The 18,360-nt window shown below is 39.4% G+C and overlaps 3 protein-coding genes across 3 annotated transcripts in view; 2 read left to right on the forward strand and 1 right to left on the reverse strand.

Annotated features, from left to right (window-relative positions):
• Nucleotides 1-18,360, reverse strand: part of sspo (SCO-spondin) — a 267,780-nt gene that overhangs the window by 186,840 nt on the left and 62,580 nt on the right. The window lies entirely within an intron of this gene.
• The window catches only part of aoc1 (amine oxidase copper containing 1), a 98,728-nt gene that overhangs the window by 23,239 nt on the left and 57,129 nt on the right, over nt 1-18,360 (forward strand). The gene's annotated exons all lie outside the window — the stretch shown is intronic.
• On the forward strand, nt 14,240-17,606 carry LOC130908484 (olfactory receptor 10J4-like). The gene has a single exon (XM_057823941.1). The coding sequence runs from the start codon at nt 14,308-14,310 to the stop codon at nt 15,220-15,222; it is 915 nt and encodes a 304-aa protein (XP_057679924.1). The 5' UTR covers nt 14,240-14,307; the 3' UTR covers nt 15,223-17,606.

Consider the following 18,360-nt stretch of genomic DNA (forward strand, 5'->3'; position numbering starts at 1 on the left):
GGTCGTCATGTCAAATAATCCAGGCTAGTTATGTGTGATTTTCCACTTCGAAGACTTTGAAACATCCCTCGGTTCGGGTTAGCATGTCGGCTAGCTGTCACTCCTTCTGGTCTGTTTACATTCTCCGAAGCCGGGGAAGGGGTATTACATATGTCCGATTTAGGTGTCATAAAATATCGTTCGGGAGGTGTGACAGTAAAGGTGAAGTCGACTGTTTTGACCATTATGGAGTAATTTTGCCATGTCGTCTTGAATAAATGGATTTTTATTATTTTATATTCCATTTAGCACAAGATTGTTATTTGTCATGACCATGCCATTTATTTAGCAATTGGGGAAAGTACTTGGGTAAAAAGAATATCCTGTAAAAATATTGAAGTAAAGAGACAGAAACAATGACATTTTGCCGCTCTCTTCGTCGCGTTTTCCTCATTGTGAATAGTTCCCCCTCGACGGGCTGACTGGTCCTTCTCAAACCATTTATATAGCTAGTGGGGAAAAATACTTGGATAAAAAGAATATCCTGTAAAAATATTGGGAGTAGAGAGACTGAAACAATGACATTTTGCAGCTCTCTTTGTCGCGTTTTCCTCGTTCCCAATTCCCCCTCAATGGGCTGAATAGTAAAACCGATGAGCCTAGTCTACCGCTGACGTCATCCACCTGTTGGGGACGCTAAAGCCCTATAATTGTAGGCGTGGCTAACCGGCAGATTAAAAGACTAATTTCTCGTCATCTGCGCTTTGCTAAATTGTTGTATATAGTCGAATCGTCTCAAAATATGATTCTAATTCACATAATAATGCCATTTAAGACTTTTTTTCTGGTGTCATATGCTCTTTAATTAATGTATATAATAGAGATGTCCCGATCCGATATTTAGATCGGACGCCGATGTGGGCAAAAAAATGCGCATCGGTATCGGATCGACCAACACAGAAAAATTCCGATCCAGACTTCTGATCCGTTTTTTTTTTTTTTTTTTTTTTTAAGTCCGGTCCGGGTTTTCCAGTGCACCGATTTACATAATCCATTCCAATTTTTGCTTCGGTTTCCCGAAAATCCGGTCCGCATTTTACGGCACACCTTCAACACACTACATTTACATGACCGTCTCCCAATTTACCAAGAGACTTTATTGGTAAAAATGTCAGCTGTGTGGGATCATTTCACCTTAAAGGACGACAAAGACGAAGAGGCAGAGTGCAACATATGCCACAGTAAAGTCAAGCGTGGTGGTAAAGCTGTAAGAAGTTTTAATACAACCAACCTAATCAAGCATTTAGCGAAATACCACCACAAACAATATGAGGAAAAAGAAAGGTCCTACGCAACTAACACTGGCAGAAACTTTTGCTGTGCGTGACAAACTGGCACTCGACAGTCCCAAAGCCCAGGGAATAACATGACTCATTGCCCAAGAATTCATTCTGGATGACGAGCCATTATCTCTCGTGAGTAAAGACGCACCATCCAACACTTAGAACCACGGTACAACATGCCCAGCCGTCATTACATCCTTGAGCGATTCGGCCGTGGAAGATTCGAGAACGACTCACAAACATCCAAATTCTGATTATTGAAATATGTCAAGTAAAGCGGAAATAATACACAGCGCGGTCTTCGGGACGCAATGCGGTCCGTTTCTCATTGCGTCCCGAAAGAAAACATAATGCTGTCATAGACCCGGGTAATGCCAATGCTCAACTCACGGCTTTAGCTCAACTCATGCCGCTGGATAAAAAACACAAGAATACCTGACTGCTGCTGACAGCCGCTACAAACTACGTCAACGTCGTTTTACTGGAGATAATAGATACCATATGTATATAGAACCAGATGCAAAATGACAGACTCGACTGCGTTAGCAACATTGAAGTATTAAAAACTAGTTGCGTTAGTAAACAGCCGCCATCTTATAGCGGAAGACTTCCCTGGTCGGCTGTTGTGAACCTTCCAAGCGAGCCTAATTAACTTTTTATCAAAAATACTCCTAAATCGGCAAAATCTTGACTTGAATCTATCTTTAAATGATGAAACAGTTTTAAAACTTTCACATGTCGAAAGTAGACAGAAGGGAAATTATGGAATAACGGGAGCAATTTTAACAACTTTAACAGTTGATTCGCAAAATTAAATGAATTGCATGTAGTTTAAAGCTGCTGATACAGAATGGGGACTTGAGTATTTTATTTACTGTTTTAAAATGTTAACTTGATACTGAAATAGTCGTTTATTTAAACCTGAGAGGTTTTTTATACAATTTTTGTAACTAATGCACGAAACATTGAAAGCATCTAATAGCTTGGGGGATTTGTGGGATTTTCCACTGATGTTGTTTGTGTGTTTTGCTTTTTTAAGACAGTTTACAATATTATTTGCACGTTTTACTGACTGACTATGCCATTTCTGTTTGTTATGTATAATGTTTTGTGTTTGTCACTGAATAAACAGATCAGTTTCTTGTTACCAACCGTTGTGTGTTATTCAAACTCACCTAATTCAGCTGGCTAGTTGTTATCAAGAGTACTAAAACCTTTTTCAACACGAGTCTGACAACTAAGTAAGGAGGCTAAATAACTTTAAATTTTAACTAGGGCTGTCAAAATTATTGCGTTAACGCGCGGTAATTAATTCTTTAAATTAATCACGTTAAAATATTTGACGCAATTAACGCACATGTCCCGCTCAGACAGTATTCTGCCTTTGGTAAGTTTTACAGCAAGGTTTTTTGTGCTGTCTAACAGCGAACTCTTGTGGTCGCTGTGCGACATGGTTTATTGCTTTCTTGCCAGTTCAATATGGCTGCACGACGTCTCAGGCTGACGCCTACATTGTAATGTTGTGCTTATATGATCCTTGGACAAGATTTGTCCGTAAGTATGGTTGTTGTAAAGAATGTACATATTATGTTAGTAAGCGAAATGTTATATTTTTTGTATGAGACGCTTTTTGTTTAGCTAACGTTGTTGTTAATGCAATGCTTGTGTACTTTTTTTTTGTAGTTTCACTACGGTCTAAAGAGGACAATGGTTTTAGGCCATTTTATTAATAAATCAGATGGAAAAGGAAGAAGTCTGATTATTAAGGCGTCGTTCACTAGCTGTCTAGCTTTGGAAAAAGTAGACGCTTCGGAGTGAGGACAGCATAGACAGATTTAAATGACAGTAGAGTGAAATGCCCACTACAGTCCTTATGTACCGTATGTTGAATGTATATAGACCCTACCCACCGACGTCACAAAATCACGTGCTCGCTGTATGGTTCCGCCCCCTTGTCCGTCATTTTGTGTCTGTATTATCAATGGTCTCAATTGATCGAGCAATTTATAATGCATTTCATGGAAGACTTGGTGCTTTCGGATGCCGTAAACTCACTTGATGCGTTGCATAAAAGGCGTTATGTGGAAAAGCTTCAGTTTATCCATTCGCCAGATCCATATTTGATGCCTAAATCGATGTTTTTCGACCCGCTGTCTCCGCCGTATTTGCCTTACATCTGCTAGCAACCCTGATATGTACAACTATCTTGTCCACACAAAATCAGCCTATTCTCACGAAAGTTTGAAAAACTTTAAGAGCTTGGAGGCTTATAAATACTTCGTTGCTGGTTGGGTGAAACAGGTCCTCGTCCACGAAAATTCGGCAGGAATCTATCTTGTGCTTGGAAAGGTGAGTTACGAAATTTTCAATTCAAAATCTTTTGTCATTGCTAACATCCACTGTCAAGTCTAATGTATTTCATGTCGTTTGTCAATGGAGTTAGGGCTTTTAATGTTTATATGGTTTAGCGATAGCACTCTCACTACATACATACGTGTATGTTGTCAGCGATTAGCCTAGCAATGATCTTAATTGTGGTTGTCAGCCCAAAACCCTCTAAATATATATTAAATGCATCTTACCAGACATAAAATGACTACTACATAATCTGTGGTAATCGTTTGGAGCCCAGTTTTCTCGTCGAATTGCAGCAGCCCATCTCGCTCTCTTCTCTCCGGGTCTCTCGGACTCCGGTAGAACTTCAAGTCTCTCCGTCTTCTCCGTCTATCTTCTCTGTTATTGCAACCGACCGCCACACACGCCTTCACCATTTTGATTATTAATGTTAACGAGCAGAAAAACACGTCGTAAATAGGAGGAATGTACGTAGCCATAACAGGTAAACATGATGTGTTGACGGACAAGTGGGCGGCACCAGTCAGGAGGAAGGAGTTGTGACGTCACGTGGGTAGGGTCTATATCCATCTTGTCTTTCCATTCCAACAAATTATTTTAAGAATATATATATAATTTACAGAAAAATATGGCATATTTTATGGATGGTTTGAATTGCGATTAATTGCGATTAATTATGATTAATTAATTTTTAAGCTGTAATTAACTCGATTAAAAATGTTAATCATCTGACAGCCCTCATTTTAACACATGCTCAGATAGGTCGGTATCGGATCGGAAGTGCAAAACAATATCGGTATCGGATCGGAAGTGCAAAAACCTGGATCGGGACATCCCTAGTATATACATGCGTAAATATTATTATCGTGATGGTTTTGGAGAAAATATATTGTCTTTAAACTTTAATCTCCTGAAATTTGATGAGATGAATCTTCTGCATACACTGCATATCATGCAGGCAAACGGGTTTATAATGTCCCAATTTATTTCGTAAAATGGTCAAGCCATAGTGCATGCACATAGCAGATTGTGCAGGCAGTGCAGATTCTGTATTGACATGCATTTTGATTTGATTTGATTTGAATAATTTTATTTAACATCATCATCGGTATCATTGACAATCATTGACAATTACAAAATGTGATATGATTTGCCCGAAGGAACCGAAGAAGAAGACAAAGGCGGACGGGAAGAAGCATATGCTTATCAGTTTCCCGTCCCCCATACAACTAAAGAAGCATGTTCAGACATGGTACATACATCAGATGGCTACAAAACTGTGAGTGCATCTGTACACGGTGAAGTTCAGCCACGGAATTTTGAAGGGATATCTAAGGCACCACTTTGGCTAGGTTCAAACCGCAGGTCTTCATGTAATAACAATTGGCGTGCCCTTTCAGACAGCCTTTTTCCATTGAGCCCGTTCAAGTATTACGCATGCGCACTAACTCGAATCCAACACACGCTGAGCAAACTGACCACTATGCGCAGTCCCATCAAAACTGAGGAAAGGAAAATTCAACCAAAATGGGTGAACACAACACATGTAAGGTAGATTTCTAGGTTGTAACGGATCATTAGTTCTCAAATATACTACAGTATAGGATTAGTTGGCTAAGGGTAGTTCCAGTATCTAGGAGAGTTGTATATATTACTTAACAACGTTGTTCAGAGGTATCCAAGTGATTCAAGACATTCCTCAGCTTTCTGAGGATTTGAAGCTAACACAGGGAGGGAGCAGAATGCTGATGACCAATGGCAGGCTTTAATCAAGGTGATCATCAGCTCAATGTCTTCTTACTTCTTTCAATGTATCGATTGCTCACAGGCACTTTGTGTCCATCAAGGAGGACTCTTGGACCAGGAGCTCCATGATCAATTAAACATGCATAATTGTCCTGATGGAACAGTGGTGCAAGCCTTGGCGGCTATGTAGAGGTTGATAGCTTTTCTCTTCCTGAGACAACAGATTTTTTTTTGGCTTGCCTACGTGGTATCTAGTGATGTAAGTAAAAAACAACATAATATTTTTTTTTTTTGGGGGGGGGGGGGTACTCCTCTCAATATAAAAGTAGTGAGTTCTGTCAGTGACTGTTCAGTGCAGATATAACTTTCTTAACCTGACGCTTTGAACCTCTGGCAAATTTATTCCTGAGGGCGTCAAACTGACACCATCTTCAACCTGGCAAAGGCAGGTGAAGGAAAAACTGGTCACCTATGCTTAATGATGGCTTCCCTAGCTTGAAAAAAGAATGACTTAACATCGCATTAACTTCAGGCAGGATCAACCCTGAATGGTTGAACACAACGAGAGTGTAGGGTGGATTTCTGGGTTGTTAACATGTCATCAGTCATCAAATATACTTTAAGTCGAATAGTAGTTCCAGGGTATTGGAAAGTTGCTTATATCACTTAATGACATTGTTCAAAGTTTTTACAAGTGGTTAAAGTCGCCCCTCAGCGTCCTGAGGATTTGAAAGTGAACTGAGGGAGGGAAAGAGGGAGGGAGGAGAACGCCTTCGTAACCGGACAACCAATCTCATGCTTTCATCATGCTGACCATCAACTGAATGTCTTCTTACATCTTTCGTTGTATTTACTACTCACAAGCACTTAATCAGCATCCAGGAGGAGGCTTGGACCAGGAGCTTCGTGATTAATTTACCGCACATCATATTTTCCCCATTTGGTTGTCATGATGGAACAGAATGGAACAGTCATGCTGAGTCTTGGTGGCTATGTAGAGGTTGAAAAATACGGATATGTGTACTTTCTGTTTTTGTTGCCACTATTTGTTGTTATTCTCTGTTCTAACGCCATTATAATTTTTCTAGTCTGGATTCACAGGAACCTTCATGAGCCCATGTACATTTTCATTGCAGCTTTATCCTTAAACTCGATTTTGCTCACTACACCTATCTACCCTAAGATTTTAGTGGATGTGCTGTCTAATGAGCAGAGCATTTCTTACTCTGGCTGTTTGACCCTGACATTTTTTTTTTACAGTATAATATCTTCTGATTTTCTCCTGTTGTTAGCCATGGCCTATGACAGGTATGTGTCAATCTGCAGGCCTCTACAATATTCCTCTCTCATGGGCACAACCACTGTCATCATTTTCTTGGCTTTTGCGTGGTTAATGCCTGCATTTCAGTTGTCGGTGACGATGGTTCTGCAGTCCAAACAAAAAATCTGTCGCACCACTTTGGAGGGATTTTATTGCAATGTTAAAATGCTTAGGATTCACTGTACAGCACCAATTTATATGATTTTGTGGTCTTTATTTAATTTATCAAGCCTTACTTTCATGCCTATGCTGTTGATCTTTGTCACGTACATTAAGATATTCATAGCCATCCATAATAGCCATGGAGAAGTCCGAAAAAAAGCCCTAGATACGTGTTTACCTCACGTGACTGTTTTAATCATAAACTTCAGTTTGCTGTCCATTGACACAACTATCGCGTTTCTGGGGGCAGTGCTTCCAAAAAGGGTTTCACTAATTATAAATCTGCAAGTGCTTGTGTACAATCCTCTTTGTAATCCAATCATGTATGGTTTGAAGATGAAAGAAATCCGGAAACACATCAAGAGAATGTTGTTGTTTTGGAAGGATGAGTAATTAGGTAGACAGAAAATATTTTCAATTTGTGCATTTGTAAATATGCCTGAAAACACGTATCTGTGCTGGTGTTTGCTTTTCTGTGCATTTAAGCCTGTGTGCCTTTGTGTTTTTGTGTGTCTTGTGCCAGTTTAACTATGCTATTTTCAAATAATTTTTTTTAAAACAATGAATTTGCGTGATTTGTTTGTATGGAATCTGGGTAGCATTAAATCATTAATCATCTATGTTATTAATTTTCTTATGTTATATAATACGATGTGCACAATATAATACATAGTATATAATGCACAATGTTACCCTCCTCCCTGTTTCACCCGGTCTCAGAATTGGTACCAAGTACATTTTTATGAATGATTTGCTGTAATTGTTTCGGGATACTGCATGAAAAGAAAAATATGAAGCCCTAAATAATTGTTTGGAGAATTATGTGGGTAAGGTCAGATACTGTACATAAGATCCACTGACATACAGCATTTGAGTCAACAGTAGTGCACTAGCTCATAAAACGAAGGTGCTGTTGTCACCCTGTCTAGATCCAGTGACAATGCAAGATGAGGGTGTGCCATCTTAAAAGGGGAAGCCAGCGAACATTGTCATTGATTGCAAAGGTTTCACGCCCACACCAGTGCAAAACCCCTATCAAATAAAAAAATATAAAAAAATAAAGACCCACATAATAAAGCACATGACATATACACAACTCAACAACCAAAACACAGTATTTGTTAAGCATGATACATTTATTAACGCTATCAAACCATTGAAAGGTGCATAATAATAAATATGTGCACGAGAATATTAATTTAACATCACAAACATTAATAAAATATTGTAGAAATAATAAAGCGTGGAAGATTGTACTTGTGCCTAGTTGTCTCAAATGTGTTGACCACGAGAGGGGTTCCTGTTAGAGAGCACAGGAGAAAACCTTTTGGGGCTCATGTGCAGGTGTGCATACATCTACTGTGGTTTGAAAAAGTATCTGAACCTTTTGAAATACAGTATATCACATTTCTGCATTAAATCACCATCAAATGTGAGCTGATCTTTGTCAAATCACGCAGATGTAAAAAGTGTCTGCTTTAACTAAAACCCAAACATTTATAGATTTTCAATATTTTAAATGACGATAGCACGCAAACAATGACAGAAGGGGGGAAAAATAAGTAAGTGAACCCTCTGCCTAATGAGACTTAAAAAGCTATAGAAACCAATTTTTACCAAACAATTTAAGTTAGGTGTGTGCCCAATCACTGATGAGTGGTTTAAAGCTGCCCTGGCCACTATAAAACACACACCTGGGAAGAATTTGATTGATTGATTGATTGAATTTATTTCGAAAACATTCATCACATTGTGGATATACAAGAATACAAACAAAACATAAGACTAAAAGGAGTAGGAAAAAGTACAAAAAAAAACTTCATTCATCAGCATGAATCAGACAAAACTAATACAATTCACAACAGTTCAATTATGCCGAAAGAACAATGGTTGGCGTCGCTCAACATTTTCTCAACATAAATACTATGATTCATTTCTATAATTACAGAAAACAAGATCTTTGTATTTTCTCTTAAACACGCTCAAATTAGCACTTTTCTTTAGGTCCTCAGTAAGTTTGTTCCACAAGTCCATACCACAAATTGAAGGACAAAAGCTCGTTTTTGTTGTACGCTGATATTGCTTTTTGAAGTTTAACTCCCCTCTCAGATTGTACACCCCCTTGTCTATTTGAAAACAAAACTTGTAGATTTCAGGTAATGCGTTTTTCTGTGCCTTAAACATGATTATGGCTGTTTTGAATTTGACTAGATCCAGGAATTTTAACTGCTTGGATTCCAAGAACAGTCTATTTGTATGTTCAAGGTAGTTAGCCCTGTGCACTATTCTTGCCTTTTTTTGAAGTATCACAAGTGACTGTAAATTGCTGGGATATGTATTGCCCCAAACCTCCTCACAGTAGCTGAGGTATGGCATTACTAATGATGAGACCAAGACATGGCGTGCTTTATAATTTAAAAAAGGTTTTGTTTTGTTCAGTCAGTATGGGTAAAATATGACCCATATTAGAGCCAATGTGTTTTTATGCCATTTTGGTAAAGAATACTCACTTGCATATTAATTAGTATGATATTTAGGGCCACACAAGAATGAGTTCCTGCTTGAAATATCTTTATGATTCACTTAACATTCAAAAAAAAAAAAAAAAAAAAAAAAAAAAAAACCCAACAGAACAGCAATAAACTTCATCTTGTATTTTATCATCAATGATGAAGAGCTCCCATGCATCTTTTTGGTGAGACGGCGGTGCTAAGCCCTTGTGGAGGCACTGACCGATTTCTGAGGATATTGTGGCTCTGTGTTCTGCCCTGTGTGGGAGGTAATTCTCTCTAGTAAGAGCCCTACCAACTCATTCTGTTGGCCATGACTTGGACACTTTCTTCTTCAAAGGACACAAAAGTGGAATCTTATGAGTCAGATTGATCCTGTTTAGTTGGATTTCCAGGTGGACAACTGCCACTGCCACCTGGACAATAGTCTGGGTCCTCATCAACAGAAATTTCGGACACTTGAGTCCAGCCCCGTCACTGCCTCTCCATCATCCAACATCTGTAGGACCATTTCAGCTGTAAATCTAGCAGCTATGACATTTTGGATAAGGAAACATAAGAGTAGTGTTTTTAATGGATCAATGTGTAGCTGTATAAATAAATACACCCCCCCCCACACACTATATACAGTATACTGTATCCAGTAATGTTATCTAACTTAGGCTAGGTTCATACTGCGGGTCTTAATGCATGAATCCGATTTTTTTTCATGTTTTTCCGACTCGACTGAACGGGAAAAGTTGCATAAAAGTGTACCATTTCAAATTCAATCCAGGTCATTTTCGTATGTGGTTAAAATCCCATCCGGGCCACATTTTTCCAGAATGTGGCTGCGGTCTGAACTGTCAAGTACCCCAAATTGGAATTCATACAGCAATTAATTTCAGCAAAGAGTGAGAGAGACAGGGCGCTACGCTAGCAGTGCAGCTGTGCATTAGCGCGTAGCTTGAACGCGGATTTTGGGGAAGGAGCGGGCTTGACAACAGTCATGAAAAAATAAAATGGGTTGATGATAAGTCTAAGAATGCTCGGTTTTCTCTCTGCTCCAATGCTCCTGCTCATGTGGGCCAGTTTGGTCAGCGCATCTCGATCTGCGAATTAGAGCGCATGTGTGATACTTGAACAGGCTCAATGGACAAAGGCAGTCTGAACGGGCACGCCAAAAAAACAGATGACAAAAAAATCGGAATTGTGCATTAGGACCTGCGGTATGAACCTAGCCTTAGTTAGCTAGCTAGTTATGAAGTAGTTTAATTTGTTGATAAATACGGTAATAATAAAAAGAGTCACGAAAGACACACACACACAAAATACTAGACGGAGATAATACTTACAGTACACATATCAGCCCTTGCTGTGTAAAATAGTCACTTTTTATATACGTAGTCTGTAAGGTCCACGGTAGATTTATTCCCGACAGCCAAAGTTAATAAGAATGAAAGATTCCCATTGGATTCCATAGAAAATGCATGTGGGTCATTTTTGACCCACTTGTGGAAGCTTAGGGTACTAATACAAAAATGACAATTTCTTCAAATGTTCAAAAAGTTCATCAAAAATTTGAATGGCATTATGTCAAAAACATGTTTTTGAGGAATACCTGGAATATGAATTGATAACAATTTTTCAGTCCGAAGATATTTCAAGAAAACAACCTCACTGGCTCATTTTTGACCCACTTATGCATCTAAGGGTTAAGCCCAGGCGATCCAAGAGAAGGCTGGAAGGAAGAATCCCGCTGGCTTTGTTTTGTTGCCTTATCGACTCTCTGCTTACTGCTTAGTTTAGTATTTTATTGATCCCCGTTGACCTACTGTCACGGACCAATTGTAATTTTCCCCCCTTTTCATTCAGCGATCGCATGTATTTTTGTATTTAATAAACCATTGAATGCATCCTTCCATTGTTTTTTGCTTTGAAGTACAACTTTGTTTCCACTGTAGCGGACCCAAACATTGGGAACAAAATAAACCACATTATTTCCAAAGATGGAAGATGGACTCTCTTCCTCTGTTCTACTGTCACAGACGCATTGGGTAATTCCACCTTTTCAGCCAGCAATCGCGTGTATTTTTGTCCGCGGAGCAGCGGCTCGCCTCAGGCCGCGCCGAGTTGGAAGGTGGCCGCGGTGCGCACGGAAGCCACAGGCGCGGGCCCGGGTGGAGCTGCTGTGGGTGCAGATCTTGGTGGTAGTAGCAAATACGTATTTAATATACCCTTGAACGCATCCCTCCAGTGTTTTGTGCTTTGAAGTACAACCTTGTTTCCGCAGTAGCGAAAGTAGAGTAGTAGAGGAAATGACGATTCGCTCGCCATGATATTTACGTCATCAGCCATCTTGCTGTGACCCGGGAATTTAACGCCTGCTTTCTTGCACACAGATTCCCCGAAAAGCCCCGGACATGATACTAAGACGCGACCCGTAAAATGTCCGTGTAATCTCATAGTCAGTCGGCCCGGCAAATTGTACAACTGCTGCACGGTTAAATCCCGCGATGTTCCCGGTGTTTCTGAGTGTCTGAAAGGGCTCATGTGTGTGTTTCAAAATTATTTTGTCCGTGCTATCGCTTTATTGGAAAAAAACAATATGTAGGATCATACTGATTGCATAATCTTCTTCCATCTGCGCGCTGCATAATGTGAAGGAAAGCGTATTTATTTTTGTCCTACTGGTTTTGCCACAGGTAGCCAACAAAGATGGTCAACCAGTTGTGCATTCACTTGGCATACCAGGACGTGCCACATTTAGTGTGTTGACATGCATTTCAAAGGGAGATATGAAGGCTCCGCTTCTTCTTAGTAGTAGCAAATATGTATTTAGTATACCCTTGAACGCATCCCTCCAGTGTTTTGTGCTTTGAAGTACAACTTTGCTTCCGCAGTAGTGAAAGTAGATTAGTTAGAGGAAGTGATGATCGGCTCGCCATGATATTTACGTCATCAGCCATCGTGCTGTGACCTGGGAATTTAACACCTGCTTTCACGCACACAGATTCCCGGGAAAGCCCCGGACATGATACTAAAACGCGACCTGTAATATGTCCACGTAATCTCATAGTCAGATGGCCCATCAAATTGTACAACCGCTGTATGGTTAAATCCCGCGATATTCCTGGTGTTTCTGAGTGTGTGAAAGGGGCTCATGTGTGTGTTTTAAAATTATTTTGTCCGTGCTATCGCTTTATTGGAAAAAAACGATATGAAGGATCATACTGATTGCATAATCTTCTTCCATCTCTGCGCTGCATATTGTGAAGGAAAACGTATTTATTTTGTCCTAGTGCAGGGGTGTCCAAACTTTTTGCAAAGGGGGCCAGATTTGGTGTGGTAAAAATGTGGGGGGCCGACCTTGGCTAACGTCCTTTACGTAGAACAATATTCTTAAGCACATTTTAGCAAGCCATTCTGTGTGTCACATTTGCTTTATTATTTTTTATAATTAATAATTTCAGCAATCTCGCAACTAGTCTTTGTAGCGTTCTCTTTTGACTCTCGGGCTCTTGCGAAATACTGCTGCTGTGAAATTAAACTAGCTTCAAGTTGCTTCAATTTCTCGCTGCTAATCTTCCCTGTAATCTTGTCGTACATCTCAGCGTGTCTTGTTTGGTAATATCGCCTTACATTGAACTCTTTAAAAACAGCGACTGTCTCTTTGCAAATGAGGCAGTCACAGTTGTTGGGTATTTTAGCGAAGAAATAGTCCAATATCCACCTATCCTTGAAGCGTCGGCCGTCGCAGTCAACTTTCTTTTTTTGGTTGATTGTCGCCATTTTAGAAAATTGGAAGTAAAGGGTCACATGGGGTAATGTTGCTTAGAGTGTTGCTTCCTTTTAGTGGGTAAATGAGGAGCAGCATTTAGTGTGTAAGCTACTTCATACCCAGTAGCAGTACTGCTGACCAATTTATTAAGTCTGTGTGCAGGCCAGATGTTATTGATTTTATGACAGAGGCTGGGGGCCGGATTAAATTTGACCACGGGCCGCATTTGGCCCCCGGGCCGGACTTTGGACATGTCTGTCCTAGTGGTTTTGCCACAGGTAGCTAACAAAGATGGTCAACCAGTTGTGCATTCACTTGGCATATCAGGACGTGCCACATTTAGTGTGTTGACATGCATTTCAATGGGAGATATGAAAGCCCCGCTTTATAAGCTGCACATTCTGCTCTCTAGCTTGTTTTTCATTGTGGCTCACCTCAAATACTGAACCCCAGGTAAATTCATGCCTGAAGTCGTCCGACTGACCCCATCTTCAACTTGGCAAATGCCGGTGAACTAGTCACCTATGCTTAATGATGGCCTCCCAAGCTTGAACAAAGGCTGAGCATCGCTTTAACTTCGAGCAGGATCAACTCTCAATGGTTGAACACAACAAGAGTGTAAGGGAGATTCCTGGGTTGGAGACATGTCATCAGTAATCAAATGTACTTCAGTATAAGTAGAGTCTAAGAGTAGTTCCAGGGTTTAGGAGAGTTGTTTATATTACCTTATATACCTTTTACCTTATATATATAACATAATGAGAGCGTAAGGTGCATTTCTGCATTGTAAACATGACATCAGTAATCAAATGTACTTTGGGATAAGTAGAGTCTAAAAGTAGTTTCAGGTTATAAGACAGTTGTTCATATCACTTAATGACATTGTTCAAAGTTTTTACAAGTGGTTAAGGATGCGATAGAGAGAGGGGAGGAGGGAGGGAGGAGAACGCCTTCGTAACCGGAGAACCAATCTCATGCTTTCATCGTGCTGATCATCAGCTGGGTGTCTTCTTACATCTTTCGTTGTATCTACTGCTCACAAGCACTTCATCAGCATCCAGGAGGAGGCTTGGACCAGGAGCTTCGTGATCAATTTAACACACATCATATTTTCCCCATGTGGTTGACATAATGGAACGAAATGGAACGGTCATGCTAAGTCTTGGTGGCTATGTAGAGATTGAAAAATACAGATATGTGTACTTTCTGTTTTTGTTGCCACTATTTGTTGTTATTCTCTGCTCTAACGGCATTATTATTTTTCTTATCTGGATTCACAGGAAGCTTCATGAACCCATGTACATTTTCATTGCAGCGCTATCTCTCAACTCGATTTTGCTCACCACACCCATCTACCCTAAGATTTTAGTGGATGTGTTGTCTCACAAGCAGATAATTTCTTACTCAGGCTGTTTGACTCAGGCATTTTTTTATTACAGTGTATCAGCTTCTGATTTTCTCTTGTTGTTAGCCATGGCCTATGACAGGTATGTGTCCATCTGTAGGCCCATGCAATATTCCTCTATCATGGGCACAACTACTGTCACCATTTTCTTGGCTTTGGCCTGGTTTCTGCCTGCCTTTCAGATGTCGGTGTCATTGGTTCTGCAGTCCAAACAAAAAATATGTAACACCACTCTGGAAGGATTTTATTGCAACGTTAAAATGCTTAAGATTCACTGTTCAACACCAATTTATCTGACTGTGTGGGCTTTATTTAATCTAACATGCATTACCTTCTTGCCTATGCTGTTGATCCTCATCACGTACATTAAGATATTCATAACCATCCATAATAGCCATGGAGAAATCCGGAAAAAAGCCCTAGATACGTGTTTACCTCACGTGACTGTTTTAATCATAACCTTCAGTTTGCTGTCCATTGACATAATTATCGCGTTTCTGGGGGCAGTGCTTCCAAAAAGGGTTTCACTAATTTTTAATTTGCAAGTACTTGTGTACAATCCTCTCTGTAATCCAATCATGTATGGTTTGAAGATGAAAGAAATCTGGAAACGCATCAAGAGAATGTTGTTGAGAGAATGAATAATAAGGCAGAAAGAAAATGGTTTTAATTTGTGCATTTGTAAATATGCATGAAAACATGTTTGTGGCTGGTGTGTGTTTTTCTGTGCATTTAAGCCTGTGTGCCTTTGTGATTTTGTGTTTTGCGTCAACTATGCTAATTCCAAATAATTTTAAGAAAACAATGAATTTGCTTGATTTGTTCATATGGAGTCTCAGTAGCATGATTAAATCATAATCATCTATCTGTTATTAATTGTGTGATATTTATTATAAAATATAGTACGAAATGCTATAATGCACAATATGTTACCCTCCTCCCCGTAGTGGTTTTTATCCTTGGCCCAGAATTGCTTCCAAGTACATTTTTCTTAATGATTTGTTGTAATTGTTTCGGGATACTGCATGAAAAGAAAACAATCAAGCCCTTGAATATGGTTTTGAAAATTATGTGGTTAAGGACAGGTATGGTACAAAAGGTCCACTGACATACAACATTTAAGTCAACAGGAGTGCACTAGCTCATAAAATGTAGGTGTTGTTGTCACCCTGTCCAGATCCAGTGACAATGTGAGATGTGAGCGTGCCACCTTTGAATGGGAAGCCAGAGAAAACTGTCATTGATTGCAAAGGTTTCACGCCCACAACAGTGCAAAACACCCTTTTTCAAATGCACCCACCTGCTTGTCCACCAAATATGATCCAACACCCGGTCAAATATGCCACCTCGCTTGTTGCAATAAAAAACTAGTCTACATTTTTGCTATTCACTAAAATATAGCCCCATGTACTGAATTTTTATTTTTTAAATAATTTTTTTGAAAATGACCTGGCGTACAGGCAGTACATGATTGAGCAGTTTTGTAAGTCCTTCTTACAGTTCTCAGATCAAAGGTTCTATCCTGGGCACTAGAAGTCCTCCGTGGAGTTTGCAATGGCGTTATTAGCCTACATGATGCCCTAGGTGACACAAGACACTTTGTCCCCCTTCCCCCCATCAAAAAATAAAATAAAAAACTGAGTTGACCCAGTTGACCCACAGTTGACCCACAATTTAAAGCACATGACGTATACCGTATTTTTCGGACTATAATTCGCACCGGAGTATAAATCGCATTTTTGGGGGAAATTTATTTGATAAAATCCAACACATAGAACTAGAGATGGGAATCTTTGGGCACCTAACGATTCAATTACGATTCAGAGACTCCGATTTGATTATAAATCGATTATTTATGCCCCCCCCCCAACCCCCATTAAAAAAAAAAAAAAAAAAAAATGTTTTGTATATTTGTTCCAAAATTGTTCAAAAATCCTCCCAGGATAAATAAACCAAACTACTATTTTAGTATCAAGTTATTGGTTAAAAACAGTAAATAAAATACTCAAGTCCCCAATCTGTTTCAGCAGCTTTAAACTACATTCAATTAATTTAATGTTGTGAATCAACCGTTAAAGTTGTTAAAATTGCGCCCGTTATTCCATAATTTCCCTCATGTCTACTTTCGACATGTGAAAGTTTTGAAACTTTCATCATTTAAAGATAGATTCAAGTCAAAATTTTGCCATTTTAGGGGTATTTTAGATAAAAAGTAATTAGGTTCTCCATAACAGAGCCTTCTAGAGAAGTCTACTGCTTTAAGATGGCGCCTGTTTACTCACGCGGGAAAGTCTGTCATTTCACATCTAGTCTAGATATATGTGATAGCTACCATAGCCGTATGTTGCCGTATGTTTGTAGCAACTACCAACTGGGCGCTGTTTGTAGCGGCTGACGGCCACAGTCAGGTATTATTGTTTTTTTTTTTTTTACCTAGCGGCATTAGCTGCACATGATATTTACTCTCAGTCCGTTCCTCATTGCGTTCCGAAGACCGCGCTGACTGCGTTTTATTTCCGCTTTACCTGGTATAATTCAATAATCAGAATTTGGATGTTTGTGAATCGTCCTCGAATCTTCCACGGCTGAATCGCGAATAATCTAAGAATCAGAAATTTTGCACGCCTCTACATAGAACTGATATGTCATCTTGAAAGGCAATTTAAAATTAAAAATACAATAGAGAACAACATGGTGAATAAGTGTACAGTATGATAATGATACATGAGCAACGAAATGCGAACTTGGCCGGTATGTTAACGTAACATAGCTATTAAGAGTTATTCATATAACTATAGCATAAAGAACATGCTAACAAAGTTTACCAAACCATCAGTGTCACACCAAAACACCAAAATAACATGTGAAATGACATAATAATGTGTTAATAATTTCACAGATAAGTCGCTCCAGAGTATAAGTCGCACCCCCAGCCAAACTATGGGGAAAAAAATATGCGATTTATAGTACGAATAATACGGTACTTAGCACAACTTAATAACCAAACACAGCATTTGTGAAGACTGTTGCATTTATTAATGCCATCAAACCAGTGGAAGGTGCACAACAATAAATATGTGCAAGAGAATATTAATTTAACATCAGAAACATTAATAAAATATTGTAGAAATAATAAAGTGTGGAAGATTCTACTTGTAACTAGTTGTCTCGGATGTGTTGCCCACTAGAGGGGTTCTTCTTAGAGAGCACAGGAGAACACTTTTTTGGGGCTAATGTGCAAGTGTGTATACATGTACACACATTTAGTATCTGGTGAATAACATACAGATATATAGTCAACATTCACAGACCTTAATGTCAGGGTTTCCTCTAGGATTTCTTTGAAGCTGCGGTGGGCTGCATCAGAGTGGGATCGCCTCACCATGTCATGCCACGGCAAAATTGCGTCATATCATGACAAATAAATTTTTTCCCTACATTTTGTTTCCCAAGAAGAACCATAACAAAGATCTATTTGAAATATTTCATTAGCCAGGCTAATGTCGTAGCTCTCAGCTACAGCACATGTACGTAAAATGCGTAGCTGATTACAGCTACATTACCCTCTGTAATAATGCGACTTTTTTTTCTCGTAGCAATAGTACGACTTACATCTCGTAGTCCTTTTTCCCTTCACTGCTACATTAACACAACAATAATGGTCCTTCTGTTAATGGACCAATGGCGTAGGTTTGCATAGGGACGTTAGAGATATACAGTGGGGCAAATAAGTACCGTAATTTTCGCACTATAAGGCGCACCTGACTATAAGCCGCCAC

Source organism: Corythoichthys intestinalis, chromosome 20, assembly GCF_030265065.1.
Source record: "Corythoichthys intestinalis isolate RoL2023-P3 chromosome 20, ASM3026506v1, whole genome shotgun sequence".
Lineage (NCBI taxonomy): Eukaryota > Metazoa > Chordata > Actinopteri > Syngnathiformes > Syngnathidae > Corythoichthys > Corythoichthys intestinalis.

What these genes read in the sequence shown, in the direction of transcription:
- LOC130908484 (XM_057823941.1), top strand. Translation starts at nt 14,308, where the DNA reads ATGGAACGAAATGGAACGGTCATGCTAAGTCTTGGTGGCTATGTAGAG.